Below are 16,931 nucleotides of genomic sequence, written 5' to 3'. Positions count from 1 at the left end.
CCAGCCTGACCTCGGGCAAGTCCACTACAACCCACAGCCCAGTGCTGGAGGATCCACAGCTTCCCTGGGTACACGAAGGGTTCGGGACTTACCGAGGACACAAACTGGTCCCAGTTTGTCCCCCTCTGGACGAGGCACCACCCAGGTAATGAAGCTGCTCAACAGACCTTAAGGAGCCGTAAAACAGAACAGTAAAAAGACTGCGAGTCTCGAAAAGCACAAGGTTATGCACATCTGACGTCGTAACATTATTTTAGCTTTCAGTGCTGCTCTGTGTTGCTATGAGATGACCAAGCGACTCTCCAGTTCAGCACAAGCAAAGAAACAGAGGTAATTAAAAGCGACCAAAATAAATAATTGCGTTAATTACACCACTGGCAGTTTAGCAACATGATCCACCTGTTTGTAGCTGTATTTAATGAACTGGTAGTCAGTCGTAGGAGCACCTGAAGGTGTCACAGTACCAAGATTTTAATCACGGCAGAAGCCAAAGGCTAGTCAGCCTTCCCAAGGAGAAAGGCCTGTCCTAGCAGGGGCTGATCAGAGCATTTGTCCGAGCGACTGAGAGCAACACCATGAGACCCGTTTGAGCAGAGAAAGCTGTGCTGACGCTGAAACATGAGCTGTAACCCCCAGGGAACCTAGGAGTAATTTATTTCGTATCCATGAAAGTGTAGGCTTGGTACCAAGTACCGTGAGAAGTTACTCCAAAAAAAAAAAAAAAAAAAAAAAAAAAAAAAAAGCAAGGGAAAAAAAAAAAAGAAGGAATTTGGATTTGCACCAATATATTCCCTCATCAACACCCAGAACCACTGCTGTGCTGTTCAGAAATAAAGCACTGCCACAGGAGGAGAGATCGAAGAAAAGCACAGAAAACAGGTTTTTTCGACCAATGTGGCTGAAACTATTTATTGATTTGGAGACTTCCCTTGTGGCACACTCAGACAAAAACAGAAGGGAAAATACATGTCCTGTGCACAGTAAGATCGGACGTATCATGCTTGATATATTTACGTAGGTGGTATTTTTGCTTCATATGCGAGATACCAACCTCAAACAGAAAAGAAACATGCAGAAAGAAAAACCATCTAAGCACAGAAATAAGAAGAAAAATTAAATAATATGTTTTATTGTAAAATAACTTGGGAGTTTTTATTTATCTTTTTCGGACCTGCTAAAGCAGGAGAAAAGAATAATGTTTATTACATGTCCAAATAACTCTACACAACAGAAATAAAAGAGGGAATAGTATTTTAAAGGGGCTTGAACAGAATTCACTACTTTATCTTACATTAGAAAGCCACTGCCATAGCTCCCAGCAGACCTCCAGGGCGGGCACGGGGGAATGCCCACTGTGAGATGGGTGGGGTGGGAAGGAAGAGACAAGCTTTTAAAACAAAACTCATCTAGCTAATCCAGAACAGAACTCTTTGCAACTTTCCTCTTGTGTCCCCGGAGAAGCTGGCTTTGACTAAACTGATTCTGCATCTGTGGATCTTACGTACACGGCAGCACGAGGACCTTCACACAGCCTTGGAGGACAAACTGCTCACGTCACCATCACACCATCTCCTGACACCACGTAACACAAGTACCAAGCAGAAACCCAGCAGACTCACCCCCAAGAAGCAAACTGCCTTTTCAGGGGAAAGGGGACCAACAGACAAACAGGAACAACCGTCAGACCTGGGAGGTGGCAACAGCTGGTCATCAATGGTGCATTCGCACCCAGGCGCTTGAATTTTATTGTTCTCTATTCTAACTAAACCACTGAAAAAATATTAACAAAAAGCAGTAATATGAAGAGGCTTTGTATCATCTTACTATGAATGGTAGTACATATGTTTGTTAAAATAATGTTCGAAAACTCAGAAAGCATCTCATCAACCATCAATGTTACCCGTTTTAAATCTCTACGTACTTGTGTGGTCTTCAAAAAAAAGAAAAAAAAAAGCCATTAACCCTCGATTACTGAAAAACAAGAGAGTTCTACCTTTTTGGCTCAACTTCACAATAAAACATCAGTAACAGTTGATCAGATCAGCATGCATTTATATAAATAAAACCCAACACGGCAAAGAAAAACAGGTATGGCAAACAGAGAATCGTACTGCTTGTTAGTCACCCTTGGTGAAAACATAAAGTAACACTTATCTGATTAAGTACTTCTGGATTGGTACTTGCCGCTGAACCTTACGCTATGGCTATATTTAGAACACTGACAATATAAAATGTAATTTTCTTGCTCAAGCTCCATGCCAGTGGTATGACTTTACATCTTATCTGTTTATTTTGTTGAGTAAAGGAAGGTTTCACTGTTAGCACCACAAAACCAGCATGGCTTAGAAAGACCGTATTTTCTTCTAGCCTTTGGGTCACTGCTAGAGCCTGCTATGGAAAAATCGATTGCAACACAACAGCTTCAGGAGTACAGAGGCTTACGTCTATCTGGCTTCTTGCTCAAAGGAAAAAGGAGGGCTCCTGGCTGCTGGGTGGTCCTGGAAATTCAGTATAGTAAAAGTTACTGCAGATTTAATCCTCAGCCCTTCCTGTGCCAAGCGGGTCCTTGGATGTGGGTTTTCTGCAAGCAAGTTCCCTCACTACCTAGCTGCTGATTTCTTAGGAGAGAGACTCCATCCCACCTCACCGAGCCGTTCCGCTGTGCATACACCACTGTAACACGGAGAGGCAGAGCAATTCACAGACCAACCTTAAAACTTATATACTGGTCAATCACCTTTAATAAAAATAAGACACTGGAGAGCACAGAACTGAACCTGAAAATGCAGTCTGTCTACTGCACCTCTGCAAGTACCTCAGGCCCAGTCTGCACCAAGTTCTCACTTCATGTGCACCTTTCCTGCCTGCTTTAATGATGCTCACTGCCTTAAAAAAAATAATAAAAAAAAAAAGTATGCTAGGGTTGTATCATTTTTTGACTACCAGAGAAAGCATTATAACTCCATTTAATCACTGAAACTGTCAGAGGAGACTGCCAACTCTCTTCCATACAACTCATCCCAAGGAATACACAGAACACAGCTTAACATGCAAATACCAGGTTGAATTTAACAGGGTCAGCAGTAAGAAATTAAATTTTTTATCCCACTGACACTCTCAGTCTGGAAACTACAGTAAAAACAAAGGAACATAAACAGAAAACCCATTCTCAGTCCATTTTCTCTTCCATTTCTCTGATTGTGACAACTAGTCCACACAAACGCACAGCATTTACGGCAGCTCATTAGCTGTGGGATTAACGAGACCAAAAAGACAATGTTTCTGGTGCAAGGGGACTAAAGTGGGCACGAGACGCTGCGTGCCTGTGCCATCGCAGCGCCCTGCCACGCAATCTTTGTGACTCACTCCTTGGCACGGGTTAAGTCCCTGGCTCATCGCTGACACTCTCATGCTGAAACTATGACAACAATACACTATTCTCAGCATCACTTATTTAACGATAAGCAGCCCGGCTCACTGGGCAACTAACAGCTCTGGAAACGCTCTATACATTAAGAGGATTAATATGTTAATAAGGGTTGTAATTTCCATGAGTTGGAAATGCAGCTACTTTTAAAAGATCCTTAAATCACAATTTTAGCTGGAAATACAGATTTTTCAAGTCTTTCCCCACTCCCAGCTTCTAATGCAGAAGCTGGCTTAGCCCTCTATGGAAAAAAAAAAAAAAAATTCTAAAGACCCCTCAATCTCTTAGAAGCAGCATTAAAGTGTGAAAGCTGTCAATTTTCATGGAAATCACAACGCCAGAGCCACACAAAAAGCTGCAGTATACACACCCGCAGTCGTTGCCAGAAAATCAAGTGTTTGCTGATGCTAACAGAGTAGCTAAAGGCCAGACACAGGGGAATACTTGTTAAGGCACTGAATTGCAATTCAGGAGAAGTGAGGTACTTCCCTAACTCCGCCACAGGCCTCCTGGCTGCTCTCACAGCAGGTCATGTAAGTGTGTTCACACTTTTGCCTATATAAATAAAATGGAGTCTCCTACATGTATTTCTTTAACCCAGAAGAATATTGTTAGGAAGCCTTCATAAATGCTCATAAGATAATTCAAGTCTGTGACAACAGGAGTCTTAAATATTTACACCACCACAGAAGTTTGAGAATAAATACACATATTCAAGAAAACTCTCATTCTTTTAAAGGCAAAAAAAAATAAAAATCCCTTCATACTGATCATAATCATGCACTGTGATCAGAATTACTCAGCAAAAAAGCAATATACCACTTCTCTAGCAAGATTAACTACACACAAATTAGCCAGGTATTTACTGAACTGACTTCAAAATAAGTATTTAAGAAGTTGTTTTTCCTTAATGGCCAGCATCACCTAAAGTGCACTCATGAGAGTGCTCTAAACTGTAATTAATCCCCCCTCTCCTCAGCTTTATCTAGTGCAGCATCCTGAAATTCACTGTAAACTGGTGCAGCTTGCCCAGATGGGGTGATAAGTAAAATCTGCCCCATCAAAACATAGTGCTACCTCCCATGAAGCAGGAAAGTGCTTTCATAAAGACAAGCACTTTGACTAAAGTGTAAACTTACGGGAGCAAACCTGCAGAAAAATGAATCTGGAATTATGAGGGAAAGACATGAAGAACAAATGAGATGGGCAACAATAGGAAAGAGAAGGCTCAACTTCATCTAACAGTGGCAGGAGTGGCATAAAAGAGCAAGATGAAAAAATTCAAAAGATATCCATGGGAAATAAAATAATGAGAGACAACTGGGAGACAGAGTGTGAAAACAAATCCTGAATATTCTAGACAGCCCAGAAATCGGAGAGACTTTAAGAAGCTTTCTATTTCATCCTCTACTTTAGTATGAGACTAACAGATTTCTGAAAGAAAGGAAGAAGAAAAAAAGGGAAAAGATAGGAGAAATGGGAAATTGGAATTCAGAAAGAACGGCTGTCAGGACTGGATTGCATTCTGTTTATCTCACCATTTAGCTTATTTTTACAATTAGCTTGCTTATCATCAGCAATCCTGAGTCATGACTGAAAATACAAATGTCTTCCAGTATATTAGCTCAACAGTTATATTCGCACAGAAGTGCATAACACAATAAAAATTGCCTTGTTTCATTTAATGCAATAGCAAGCACAATTCTGTCACCATTACTAGAATTTTATTTAATCTGATGTATCACCGCTGACACAGAAAGAAATACTTTGGACTCAAACTACTTGTGAGAGGAAGACAGGGCTAATGGTGCCTGCAGTGCCAGGAAAATGTATTACAGAGAAGCTCCTTGTCTCAGGTGTATACAGAAGAAGCGCCGTCTGAATTATCCGGGAGCGGTGCACGTACAAATGGGGATACAACATGAAGGGTAACACCAAAAGCACAAGTGCCAGCCCTGAAACTGGCCAGGGCAGCAATTTTCAAAGCCACTACCACACTGCTACTCTACATTTCTAATTGCAGTCATCACCCTTTGCCATCCAGTACCCTGCACATTACACAGAAATCTCTCATAAATACAGAACACAGGAAACATTGGCAAATCGCTCAATTTTCCAATTCTGACTTTAAAATTAATTAAGTTTGTTTCTTCACACACTAAATCCTGTAGCATCTGAAGGTGAGATAGAATACAGTGTAACCAGTGTTACACAGACATTCACATCCATGTTCTGTGCTCTCCAGGCTTTTCCAGACAAGGTTTAAAAATAATACCCTGAACACAAGCATAATACAAATTTCCCTTTTTTTTTTTTTTTTTTTTTAAAGCTGGATGTGTGGTTTCACAAAGTAACCCACTTAACTATGCGGAGTAGGCATAAAATAACAGGAAAAAATTGCAACAAGTTGAGATGGGCGACTTGCTCTGTCCCTGGGGGTTTGCTTTCCCAGGTACTGTGTGTAAACATGACTGACGTTTCACCACCCTTATCTGACTTCCAGGGTGACTTCAATCCAGCAGGTAAGTCCCTCCAAAGTAGGTGTGATAACGTGTGCCTGTATTTGGTAGCACTGTAAGGGCCTGTGAGATAGGGAAGGCAGCTGAAGCACGGAAAACAAAGGTGCTACTTAAAGAAAGCGCTCATACATCTTGTTTAACATAGAGGCTTTCCCCACGCTTGTCAAACTCCAGAGGAAGTTTTTCTGTCCTCAGACGTAACAGCACAGAGGAGGACCCACGAACTGCTGGTTTCCATGGGAGATGGAGACGCTTTCAGTGACGGGGAAAGACGCTCTGTGCTTTGCGGGGCTCCTGACAGAGCAGAACAGAACTGATCCTGTAAGTCCTCTGTTTAGGCTTGAGCCTGCTATGCCACTTATGACCAGTGTATGTCTGTTATGCCACATTATGGTCAAAAAAGTCACCAGTCAAGACACCCAGAGAGCCCTATCTCTGCACTCCCTGATAAAATAAGGGCAGATGCAGACACCGAGGTAGTAGATTTTAAACAAGCTTATTTCTCGTCTAGTACACTTTGCATGATCACAGAGTAAATCCTAATTGCTGCTGCTGCTACTGATTGTCTTAAATTCACCTTCATAAGCTAAAATAAATGTTAATTAAATAAAGTATTATGGACTTGGTAAAGGTTTACAAACCTTGTGCCTAGCAATTAGCAATAATAAAATTCTGGGTGTTGAAATTGAGAAATGAGGAAAACCCTGCAAAACCAGCACAAACTGTAGTTTTCATTTCCCATGTAAACAAAAAAACCCACAACAGTATCCCACTTCTAAATGTGCAATTCTCAGGCAGCCGTGCCATGAAACACACATAGCCAATTTATCTGTATAAAGCACACAGCAGAGCTGCTCTACCTGGTACCAAATGATACATTAAATTTGTTCACAAGGGAAACTCTTAATGTTGCTGTTAATGATTTACACAGAGACAAACCAGCTCTGCCTAAATTTTGTTAAAAATTGTAAAGTTCCGGTCATCTTAACCTCCCTTTCATAACTGCAAGCTAACCCAGTCAATAAGCTGGAAACGTGTATCACGTTTCTCCTGCCATGAAAGGAAGGTATTTCTGCCAGAGTGGCCTTAAAAGCCAGTGTTCCCTGGGCACGCTCCAGATGCAGCTCACATTTGGGCTCATACGAGACCCAACAAGGACAGATGAAGCTGTCCTCTTGCCGCCCTTTCCTAGTGGATTCCCTCACTGAGCAACTAAAACCTGATTAGGGCCCAAATATCCATCCGTTTCCACTACGGATGTTAGCAACTCTGGGAATTACAAACTGTTCAGTGAAGCCCACTGCCAACAGGGACAGGCAGATCCAGGCTGGGAACCTCTGATTTGCAAGAGAAGGCAATAAGCCGTGTTTCGAGGTTGAAATCAGCTCAGATAAAACAGAGGGGCAGTCCCCGTCAGCGCACACGACAGCGTTGCCATCAGCGTCGGCAGAGCGGATTAGCACCCACGCGCTTTGCCATGCAACGTCGCAAGCGCATCTTCACCTTCCGACTGGACCCCCCTCCTTCATATCAGGAGCCATCCAAGTGAACTTAATGCAGCTACTGTAATTTCTGTTCACATGTGTAATATCTGAGTCTGGCCGCGGACGGGTTCACACAGATGAAACCGGCTACGTAGGATTCAGGAGGTTTGTTCAGAAATGCCCTCAGACTCCAGCGCTCATCTCCGAGATGCACTAATGACATGCTTCCTCATTGCAAATTCGAACTCTTTAATCAATCTTTGGATACCCAGCAATTGAGACAAATTTTTAATCAGCACTGCATCTGAGAAATACTAGTTGCTCTTCAAGGCACATGTATAAATTGGCATCGCAGATCTCCTCTTTATCAGGATTTTAGAAAGCAGCTGTACTGTTACATCAACTAAATACAGAGAGGGCAGGCACATTCTATCTCCTGCTTTTCATAGAAGGTTAGCTAAAAGGTCACGACCAAACAGGCCCATTTTTAACTGGAATTAAGCATTTTATTTACAAAAAGAGCAGCAACCCATGTCACACTCTGCAAGTCAAAGAAACACTGCACGCATAAGGCTTCATTACTACAGCACTAGCAACGGCATCTTGTCTTCACCCATCGCTCTCCATTCTACTTTCTAAGTTAGGCACCACAAGACTTCCTATCAGACACAGAAACTAAGGAAATTAAACCTAACAAAACTGCTGTAGACCACTAGCACACACTTTAAAGCTCTTTTCTACTAAGTTGAAATGAGTTTGTGACATGAACATTAGAAGTAGAAACAAAAAAGCTGCTGAAGCAATCACAGTCTTTTTCAGCCTGTGCAGACAGTGTGAAGTAGAGCAGCAAATTGCAGCGAGCGGACAGCACGGCTCTTAAAATTTGCCCAGCTTCTGCTCTGACAAAAGAGATCACTTAGGACTTCATCTTGCTGTTGCTCTTGTCGTTTAATTAACGGACTAATAAGTTCACTGCTGGCATACTCTGTGTTTGTCCCTTCTCTTGAAAAAAAAAAAAAACCCAAATCCACCTGTCGTTTCTGCTAGGGCTGGCTGCTATTTAGCACTGCTAACTGCGAGAGCGGTGCCCGCCACCGAAGGCGGGAGGAACCCGGAGCAGCGGCCGGCACCGCCCAACCTCGGCCAAATTTTTTTTGGCGTTTTCAATTCGAGGCTGGCAGCGTTTTCCCTTCCTCTGCCGCGGCCGTGCGGTGGGGCTGCGGGACCCGCGGCGGAGACGGCTGAAGGAAACCTTCCGGGGGGGTTTGGCGGCTGCCTCTTGGCACACAGGCTCCCCCCGGCCCCGGCCCCCCCCGGCCCCGGCCCCGGCCCCCCCCGCTCCGGGCCGGGCGCTGCCAGCCGCGGCCGGTTGCCTTCCCGCCCCAATAACCCCCCTGCGAGAGACCGACCCTCAAACCGAACCCCGCTCCCCAACCCCTCCCCTCTTGCAGGCGGAGGGGCCGCCGGCGACGGCAGCGGGATCGGGGAGCCCCTTCCGAAGGGGAAGGGCGAGGCAGGGCGCCTCTCCCCGCTCCTGAGCCGCTCACCCTGCCGTCTCCTGCTCCGCCGGCCCGGGAGAGGGAAGGAGCGGAGGGGGGGAAGGCACCGAGGCCCGGCGGCCAGCGCGGCCGCTGCCCGGAGCCGCTCCTGCCCGCGGAGGCGAGCGGCGGCCGGTCCGTCCCACCCGGGTGGCTTACCCGCTGGGAGGCTTGCTGGCCCCGGGCCGTACGAGGGTCTCCATGGCCGAGCCTCTCTCACCGCTTCTTGAGGGACGGGACGGGACGGTCCGAACGCGGTCCCGCGGCGGCAAAGGTCGGCGGCGGGGGGGGGGGGGGGGGATCGAGAGGGAGGGAACAGAGGAGAGGAGTCAGAGCCCGCCTCGCCCCCGCCGCGCCCCCCCCCGCCCCGCTGCCCAGCGCGACCGCGGGCGGGGATGCCCCGCCGAGCCGGCATACGGTGGCCCCTCGCCGCCCCCCCTCCCGTCTTACCGGGCCGGCCGGCAGGCAACGCCGCGCCGCGGGCGCTGACAGCTCGGCTGCGCCCGCCGAGGAGGGGGCTGCCCGGCCCCCCCGGCCCGGCGGGGACTGGAGCGGAGCGGCGGGGCGGGCCGCGCTCCCCGGGGGCGAGCGGCTCCGCTGGGCTCGGCGCGGCCGGCCGCTGCCCGCTCGGCGGCCCCGGCGGGCGGGGGCGGGGGCACTGCCAGCCCGTCTCCATGTGACTGGCCGGGACAAACGCAAACAGGGCGGCCGCCCACGCCGGCACTGCCGGGGCGGCCGCCCACGCCGCGGCGGGGATGGGGTGGGATGGGGTGGGATCGGGTGGGGTGGGATGGGATGGGATGGGATGGGATGGGATGGGATGGGATGGGATGGGATGGGATGGGATGGGATGGGGGGGGGGACCCGCGGGACAGAGAGAAGCGACAGGCGCCGCCGGCAGCACCGGCGCAGAAATGCCGGCACCCACCGCCATTGCCATAAACTTGGCGAAACCAAAGCTTGCCAAGCGGCTGTCCCCCCGAGACTGAGCCCCGCGGGGAGCGAAAGCTTTTCCTGAGCCTCACGCACTGCCCAGCCCCTGGCGTTGCCACCTACGGCTTGTTTCTCGTTACTTTTATTTTTACAGATTTTTTTTTTTTCTTTCTTTCTTTCCTTGGAGGCGGCACAAAGAACTTTTTAAAAATTAGTAGCGGTTTTGGCCAAGAGAGGGGCCAAAGGGCGGCGATGGGGCAGGCACGGCAAGGCAGGTTTCTCCCCGGGGCGTTGGAACCCAAGGGGGCGAGCCCTGCAATGGGGGAGGCAGCACGGGGCGCCCCGCACCCTCAGCCTCGCACCCCGAGCGAGCGGTGCCGGGGGCCCTCGGCGCAGCCGTCACGGCAGCGCAGGCCGCACGTTACCATCTCAGTGTGCCCCTTTGGAATTAGCCCCCTCACGCCGTTTCCCCCAGGAGGGCGACTTGTGCGTGCAAACAGAACCAAGCTGGAGGCGGGGGAGCCCGCTGGTACCTGCGGCCGTACGTGCCCGCTCTTGGCCGTGCCTGGCGCTGGGCACCCTGGCCTCTCTCGGGCCTTTCAGGAGTTTCTCTGTGGGATCCCCTCCGACCCTTTCCGCTTGCTTCCCCTAGCCGTGGTGGGAGGATGGCAGAGCAGTCGGGCCACCAGCCAACATGGGGACCGGGAGACGGGAGCAAGCAGGCCCAGGAAAGTGTTGGTGAGAAACGGGGGCGAGGGACTGCAAGGGGAGGGGGGGATGCTGCCTGACTTGCCCCTTCACCTGGCTGCCTTGGCGGCAGTCCCCCGCAGGTTCTGGTTAATCGTCGTCACCCCTTTCCCCAAACCCTTCCTTCCCCTCAGCCTTGAGCTCATACCTCTGCATATTCTGCCCACTGGAAGCTGCCTTGCCCAGCTCAGTGGCCAGAGCAAATGCCAGCAGCTTCTCTGGCCCCAAAAGTGAGAGTTTCTTCTTCAGCAAGCAAGACTTGGCCAATCTAGGTCAGAAGTTGCATGCAAGTGATGGCATTGCTATCATCAAGAAACCCCCTTCCCAGGCAGATTGTAAATATTTTGAAACATTCGGACATTGGGTTAATTTTCCAGTAACAGAAAGGAAAAGGACGCACTTATTTTTTCTGTACTACATGACTGGAAGATTACTGTAAATGTCCACATTTGTCCTGTACCAAGGCTTTTGCATTATGATCAAAAGATCTGTTTCTGTGCCTTCACCCCAATGTATAACAGAACGCTTATTGTAATAATAGTAATCCTTCATTATGTCTTCTCTCTCTCTGACAACCTGAGGTCTCCCCTTAATTCCCGACTCCTCAGCAGAGAGTTAAGAATGCTGCTTTCCACTCCCTCCTCTCCCATCCCTCCATCCCTGACACATACAGGGCAAGGGAGACAGCTGGCTGTCCTAGCTGTAGGTAAAGAAACAAAAATATGAATTTGCAAAAGCAAAACATTGATCTCTAATTTAGCTCTTACCATGGGTAGAAGTTGACTGAGTCGCCACAGTTCAGTAATTGCCCCAGTCATCTGAGCCACATGCCACAGTAATGAGCCACATGCATGTTCCTAATTTGCACCCTTATGAAAATAAATAGGCTAGCTTACATACTTTATTTTGCAAGTGGATTGGTTCAGAGACTGCACACTGACAGTTACCATAGCTCCAGGATTGAATGGTGATCTATTAAATCACAGGAACTTGATTTCGTAGTTCTATTCATCTATTCAGTCATTTTTCATCTCCTCTTTTTTCTCCTAAATCTAAATTAACTCTTCCCTATCCTAGAATAGATGCTAAAGCTGCACAGGCGTAAAACCACTACGGAAACCCCCAAACCTTCTGCCATCCGCATCATTAGCAAACTACACCGCTCCAGTTATTTCAAGAACCTGAAAGAATGCCCCTTGCCTCAGTGGTAACTTGTGCTCAACCGTGATACACCTGAGTGGAGGTATAAAGCACAGAACAACAAAGTAGTATTTGCTTATTACGTTCACTTTTTTTAATATAGCACAGCAAAAGAGCAAAAGCCTATTAATGGTCAAAATCATACTCTTAATACATCTCCAGAGCGCCAGCAGCACCGACTGCCCACAGCCCCAGTTCTTCAGTCCTGTTTAGCTGATGGAAAAGCTGGGTGAAATGCGGGGAGCTCACTCTGCGATATGACATGGTAATCTGCCTTTCCCCAGGCTCCTTGGCACTGGGCCCGGCTCTCAAAAAAAGGGCAAAGGGGGCATTTCTAGTGTGCATTGTAATCCCTACAGCCGGGGTGCTGTGCTCGTTTTTTAGGCAAAGGGCATTAGTTCAGAGAGGGGCATAACATGCCGGTGACACTGAGCATGTTCAGCCCCCTCCCTTGGACTGCTTTTAACCCTTTCTTGTCTGTATAGCTTCATCTCTGTTTAGATAGGCCTCCTCAATATATTTCCTAAGAAAATTAAGTCATTTAGATGACAAAATCCTTGCTGTAAAATAGTTTAGGCCTTTAAAAATAATAATAATAAAAAAATCACCAGTGCAATTTCACATTTCTGCTTTTATTCAGTCTTCAAATCATTATTCTTCCTTACCTTCGCTGCTAGTAGTATTACTGACTCAAACCTTTAAGGCTACATTTTTCTTCTGCTAAAACTGGCTTGCAGTGTTTCAGGAATTTGAGTTTATAGTACAAGCTTAACTGAACACGTAAAGAATCTAGTAAGACAAGTCTAATACCACAGAATTTGTTTCTAATGTAGCAGAAAGAGGTTAAAATTAGCTCCGCATTATCTAATGTGCACCAATTAACCAAGCCTTTTCTCTAGTCTAGCACATATCTTTTCCTATGATTTAGCTGTTTGAGGACTATCCTAGAATTGGAAACAGGTTTGAGCTTAAAAATCAAGGCAAAAATAACAAACTTGAATTTATAGCAGAAGATTGTGAATAGAGGTTAGTTAATGTGGTTAGGTTCAGTTAACAGCAAACACACATTTTTAACCACATAAATCCTTTTCCCATTCTAAGCAATCTAGAAATTGCAATTTAAACATTAGTCCCTGTAAGAGTTGACTTACTGTACAATTGCAAAATTCCTGGCTAAGTAATTACAGCAGTTGGAGCTGTGTAGCCTCAAGCTCACAAAATTCTTTTGTTTTGCTATCCACAGAAAAAAAAAATTAAAAAAAAAAAAAAAAGGGAAATGAGACTTTCAGGGCTTGCTAGACCATTTCCTTGAGTCCCAGAGCACCACTTCTTCAGAAAGTTGTTTTGAGACTTAGTCCTACAGGTCCTATTGCTTTTATTAGGAACCTGAAATATCTGTGAGCAAATGATACCAATTTTAGAGGAACACGTCAAAATAACGAATAAAAATGGTGAGTAGTTTTGAACAAATGTCATGTCACTGCTGGTCCATATGAGACTAACACAACATTATCAAATACCGCTGAAGAGGCTGAATTTGCCTCAGAAAGGCACTGTGTCTCAGTGAGTGGGGTAGTCAAGGGGGAACGAGGATATTGTGCCTTGATCTGCCCATAGTCACATAGCAAATGACGGACCAGTTTCTGGTTCATCTCCTGTTTCTCTTTATCTTGTGTCATGCTGAGGAGCCTCCTTTGTGACTCAGTGCCAGACTGCACTTGTACAGCATCTAGCAGAGAGCAAAGGCAGTTTCTGCCCCGGGCAACCTGGGGGCTATGGAACAGCAATTTTTGTTTTCTTCATGGTTTTAGAGACTTAGGTGTAAGAAGTCTGTGGTGTCAATTGAGGCTCCCAAGGAAAGAACCAAAAAAGATACTAATCATCCAGAAGCATGACACAGAGGCTATCTGAGAGAACACGTGGATACGGATACAGGTTTATGTAGCTTTAGCCATGACAGTTCATGTTTTTTCTGAGTTATCAGGTAATTACCTCCCGTGTATGTAGAAAAACCGAAGCTTGCCCTTTCTCTTGTTATCTCTCAACCTGTTCTGTTTTGAAAGATAGATCCCTTCAAAGATTTTTTATTTTACCTCCCAAAACTTACTGAAGTCGGTGAGGAGTCTGGGGGGTGGCCCCAAGAGACCTAGAGAAAGGAATTGGGAGTGTGATGGAGAAAGCTAGAGACTCTTTCCCATCCTCTGCACAGAAAAGGCTGCTGAGGAAACCTCTGCTTGACCGTTCACTCCTGGCTCCAAACCGCAGCGTGGTCTGGAGGAAGGCGAGGTGGAGAGAGGGACGGCTCAGCACGGCAGGCAAGCGGGCGCAGGGTGCAGCGCCGGCCCCACGCTGACGTTCGGGAGCTGCCGGGCAGATCAGGCACTGTCATGCCAGGCAAAAATATTCTGGAAAGGGAGGGTCCTTTTTGCCTTAGAGAGTATTTCGGAGCACACGTGCAGGGTGGGGAACGTGATGTACGTGAGCAGAGATGGGGAAATGGTTTAAAACCACGATGTAAATAGAACAAGGAATTTCTGTGAATGACAGCCATCAAGAAATTAAAACCAAGCTATTTTAAATGTGGCTAAAAGTGGACATGGCAGACATCATCATAACCCAGACTAAAGCTGTTATGCCTCTATATTATGCTGACACAGTCCCGAATGTAAGAACCATAGAACTTTGGGGATTTTATGTTAAAGGTTGGGTATTGATTACATGCTTACTCTTCCTCTTTTTTTTCCTAACAGTTTTATAGCTTTTCCCTAACATTTCGTTCTATATATTTTTGACAAGTAGCCTTCTATTTCCTCTTTTCTACTATTCCTCTTATGGAATGTCTATTCTTTTTTTTCCTATGATTCCTCTTATGGAATGCCTTTTCCACCACTCCTCTTATGGAATGCCTTTTCCACCACTCCTCTTATGGCCTAGTCTGAAATTAAACTGACATGAAGAAGAGGATATTTACCTGTACAGACCCAGTGGGCCAGATTTCTTGTTCTTGGGCTCAGCTGTGATGAGAACCTTCCTAGGCAGGACGCTAATGTAAGATGCTTCCCAAAATCAAAGAGTTGCATGACTCATACTCATCTGAGAACAGTGTCAGTGAAGACAATATGATTATCCAGGGACAATATAAAATTAATCTTCAAGACCATGTCATATGATATGCCTGAAAAAAGCTTTTGGGCAGTCCTGACCAGCTTACAAACCAAATTTGAGTCAAAACATTAACTAATTTATGTAAATGTATCTTCATTGCACTGGACAGGGTAATCCTGCCCAGCCTGCATGGCGATGGCAGCCAGCAGCGCTCGCCGGCGCTGGAACGCTGGCTTGCGTGTGGGCCTCCAGCTGCCGACCGCTGAGGTCACTCCTGAAGTAGGTTGGTCCCCGCAGTGAGCAAACGCCCTTAGACAACAATTCTCAAGCGCGCTATGTCTGTGCTGAATACTCAACGCCAGGGTTTCTATTTCCAGAAGGCTATTTCTATTTTCATGTACATAATATAGCCAAGCTATAATCAGAAGAATTATAGCTACTCACAGTCCTCTCTATAAATATTTAGCACTGTATGAGATAAGCTTTATTAACAATGTCCACAACTATCTTTTAGCTCACAGACTGGGTTAAACTTCTACCACTTTTAAATAGATTATTTTCCGTACAGTCTTTCACTGAAATTTAGAAAGTTTCCATAGTTAGGAGGTAGTGGTATCTCAAGGTTCCGTTTTCAAGTTTTGGGGTGGATAAATAACAACATAAGTTTTGTAGAATTTCATAGTTACTTATGTAATTCTCATTTCACATGTGCATCACCTGATGGACCTTGCAGTTAATCCTGATTGATATCAACATAAATGAAAACAGGATTTGGTTCTGTATTTAAATCAAAGCTAATACACTACAGATAAAGACGATTTCATATGTATTTATGCAAAAATAGAAAAGTATCAGGCTTGGTGCTTCTATTTCTATTGAGTTACATAATTCACGATTGCCTTAGTTAAACAATACCTCAAAGCACACAAAGATGTACATGCATGTGAAAGCTCACCAATATTACACTTAACTTGTATTTCTTAATTCTTTAGAAAAAAATAAGACCCTTTGACATGCGATATAATCTCTGGAATTCTCCGTAAACTGAACAGGAACTTGAATAGCTGCATGCAGTTAATTTACTACATGTGCTCCCAAAGGCCTACCTTTTACTCATTCCTGCCCCAAATGTAGACCTCATGGATCTGCTGAAATCACTGAATTACAATAATATGAGACTCATACCCCTGAAGGATGGAGCTTTAATGGATGCTATTGTCAGGAAAGCATCTGAAAAAGGCAGATGAAGCCTGAACAGTGGTGTACATAAAGCCTTATATACAATTCAGACCTAGGTTACAAGTGAGAGGAGGTAAATAATAATGAAATAACTTACCTTAAAGAATTCTCTGTAGGCATATTTGAATTGACATCACTTACCATAAATTTTTTCTAGCCACCACCATGTCATGACATGATCAGTGTTGTGGAGGGTGGCTTCCCCATCACCCACACCTCTGAGGCCAGCAAAGGCTTCTTAACTCTCCCTTTACACATTTCAGAAGCTTTACACCTCGATATCAATAAGGGATGAGACAGTAATACTTTTCTCTCTTTTTTTGCTAATACCTTGAGACCAATCCTGCTACTTGCCTCTTTTTCCAGAAGATACGGGTTAGCTGTGTGCGGCAAAGGAAGAGTAAGGGATGTCTTCCAAAGATGCCTGGTGGTACTAATCCAGGAGAACTTGTGCTGAGACGAAGTACACAGTTGGTTCACCACGGTGTCAGTGGACAAATGCGGTCACGCAGGGACAAGACAGGGTAACACTTCTCTCTTTAGAAAGGGTTGCATTCACCCTGCTCCTGTAAGCAACACATAATTAGAAACTATAAAAACTCTCCTTGAATTAACAAGTAAGGGGTTGGGTAAGCAGGCCAGCAAAGAGGGGTGGAAGAAATACAGGTTATCTGGAGAACATCACTGGCCTGATCCAAAGCCTCCTGATGTTAATGAGAGGTTTTCTACTGGCCCTGAC

The 16,931-nt window shown here is 45.8% G+C and overlaps 1 protein-coding gene across 6 annotated transcripts in view; it reads right to left on the bottom strand.

Moving 5' to 3' along the window:
• Positions 1-9,574, bottom strand: part of COBL (cordon-bleu WH2 repeat protein) — a 161,955-nt gene extending 152,381 nt beyond the window's left edge. For 5 of the 6 annotated variants that reach the window (XM_042798182.1, XM_042798184.1, XM_042798186.1 and 2 more), the window contains exons 1-2: positions 9,419-9,574; positions 9,128-9,190 (exon numbers count right to left, since the gene is read on the bottom strand). In XM_042798182.1, coding sequence (XP_042654116.1) covers positions 9,128-9,171 — 44 coding nt within the window. In that variant the 5' untranslated portion in view covers positions 9,172-9,190; positions 9,419-9,574. Of the gene's footprint in view, positions 1-9,127; positions 9,194-9,418 lie in introns of all 6 variants that reach the window. The other variant, XM_042798183.1, reaches the window with a different exon arrangement.
• Positions 9,575-16,931: the final 7,357 nt, after the last annotated feature.

The sequence above is a fragment of the Tyto alba genome, unplaced genomic scaffold (assembly GCF_018691265.1).
Source record: "Tyto alba isolate M040663 unplaced genomic scaffold, T.alba_DEE_v4.0 Super-Scaffold_27, whole genome shotgun sequence".
Lineage (NCBI taxonomy): Eukaryota > Metazoa > Chordata > Aves > Strigiformes > Tytonidae > Tyto > Tyto alba.
This window is presented reverse-complemented; position numbering and strand designations above follow the sequence as displayed.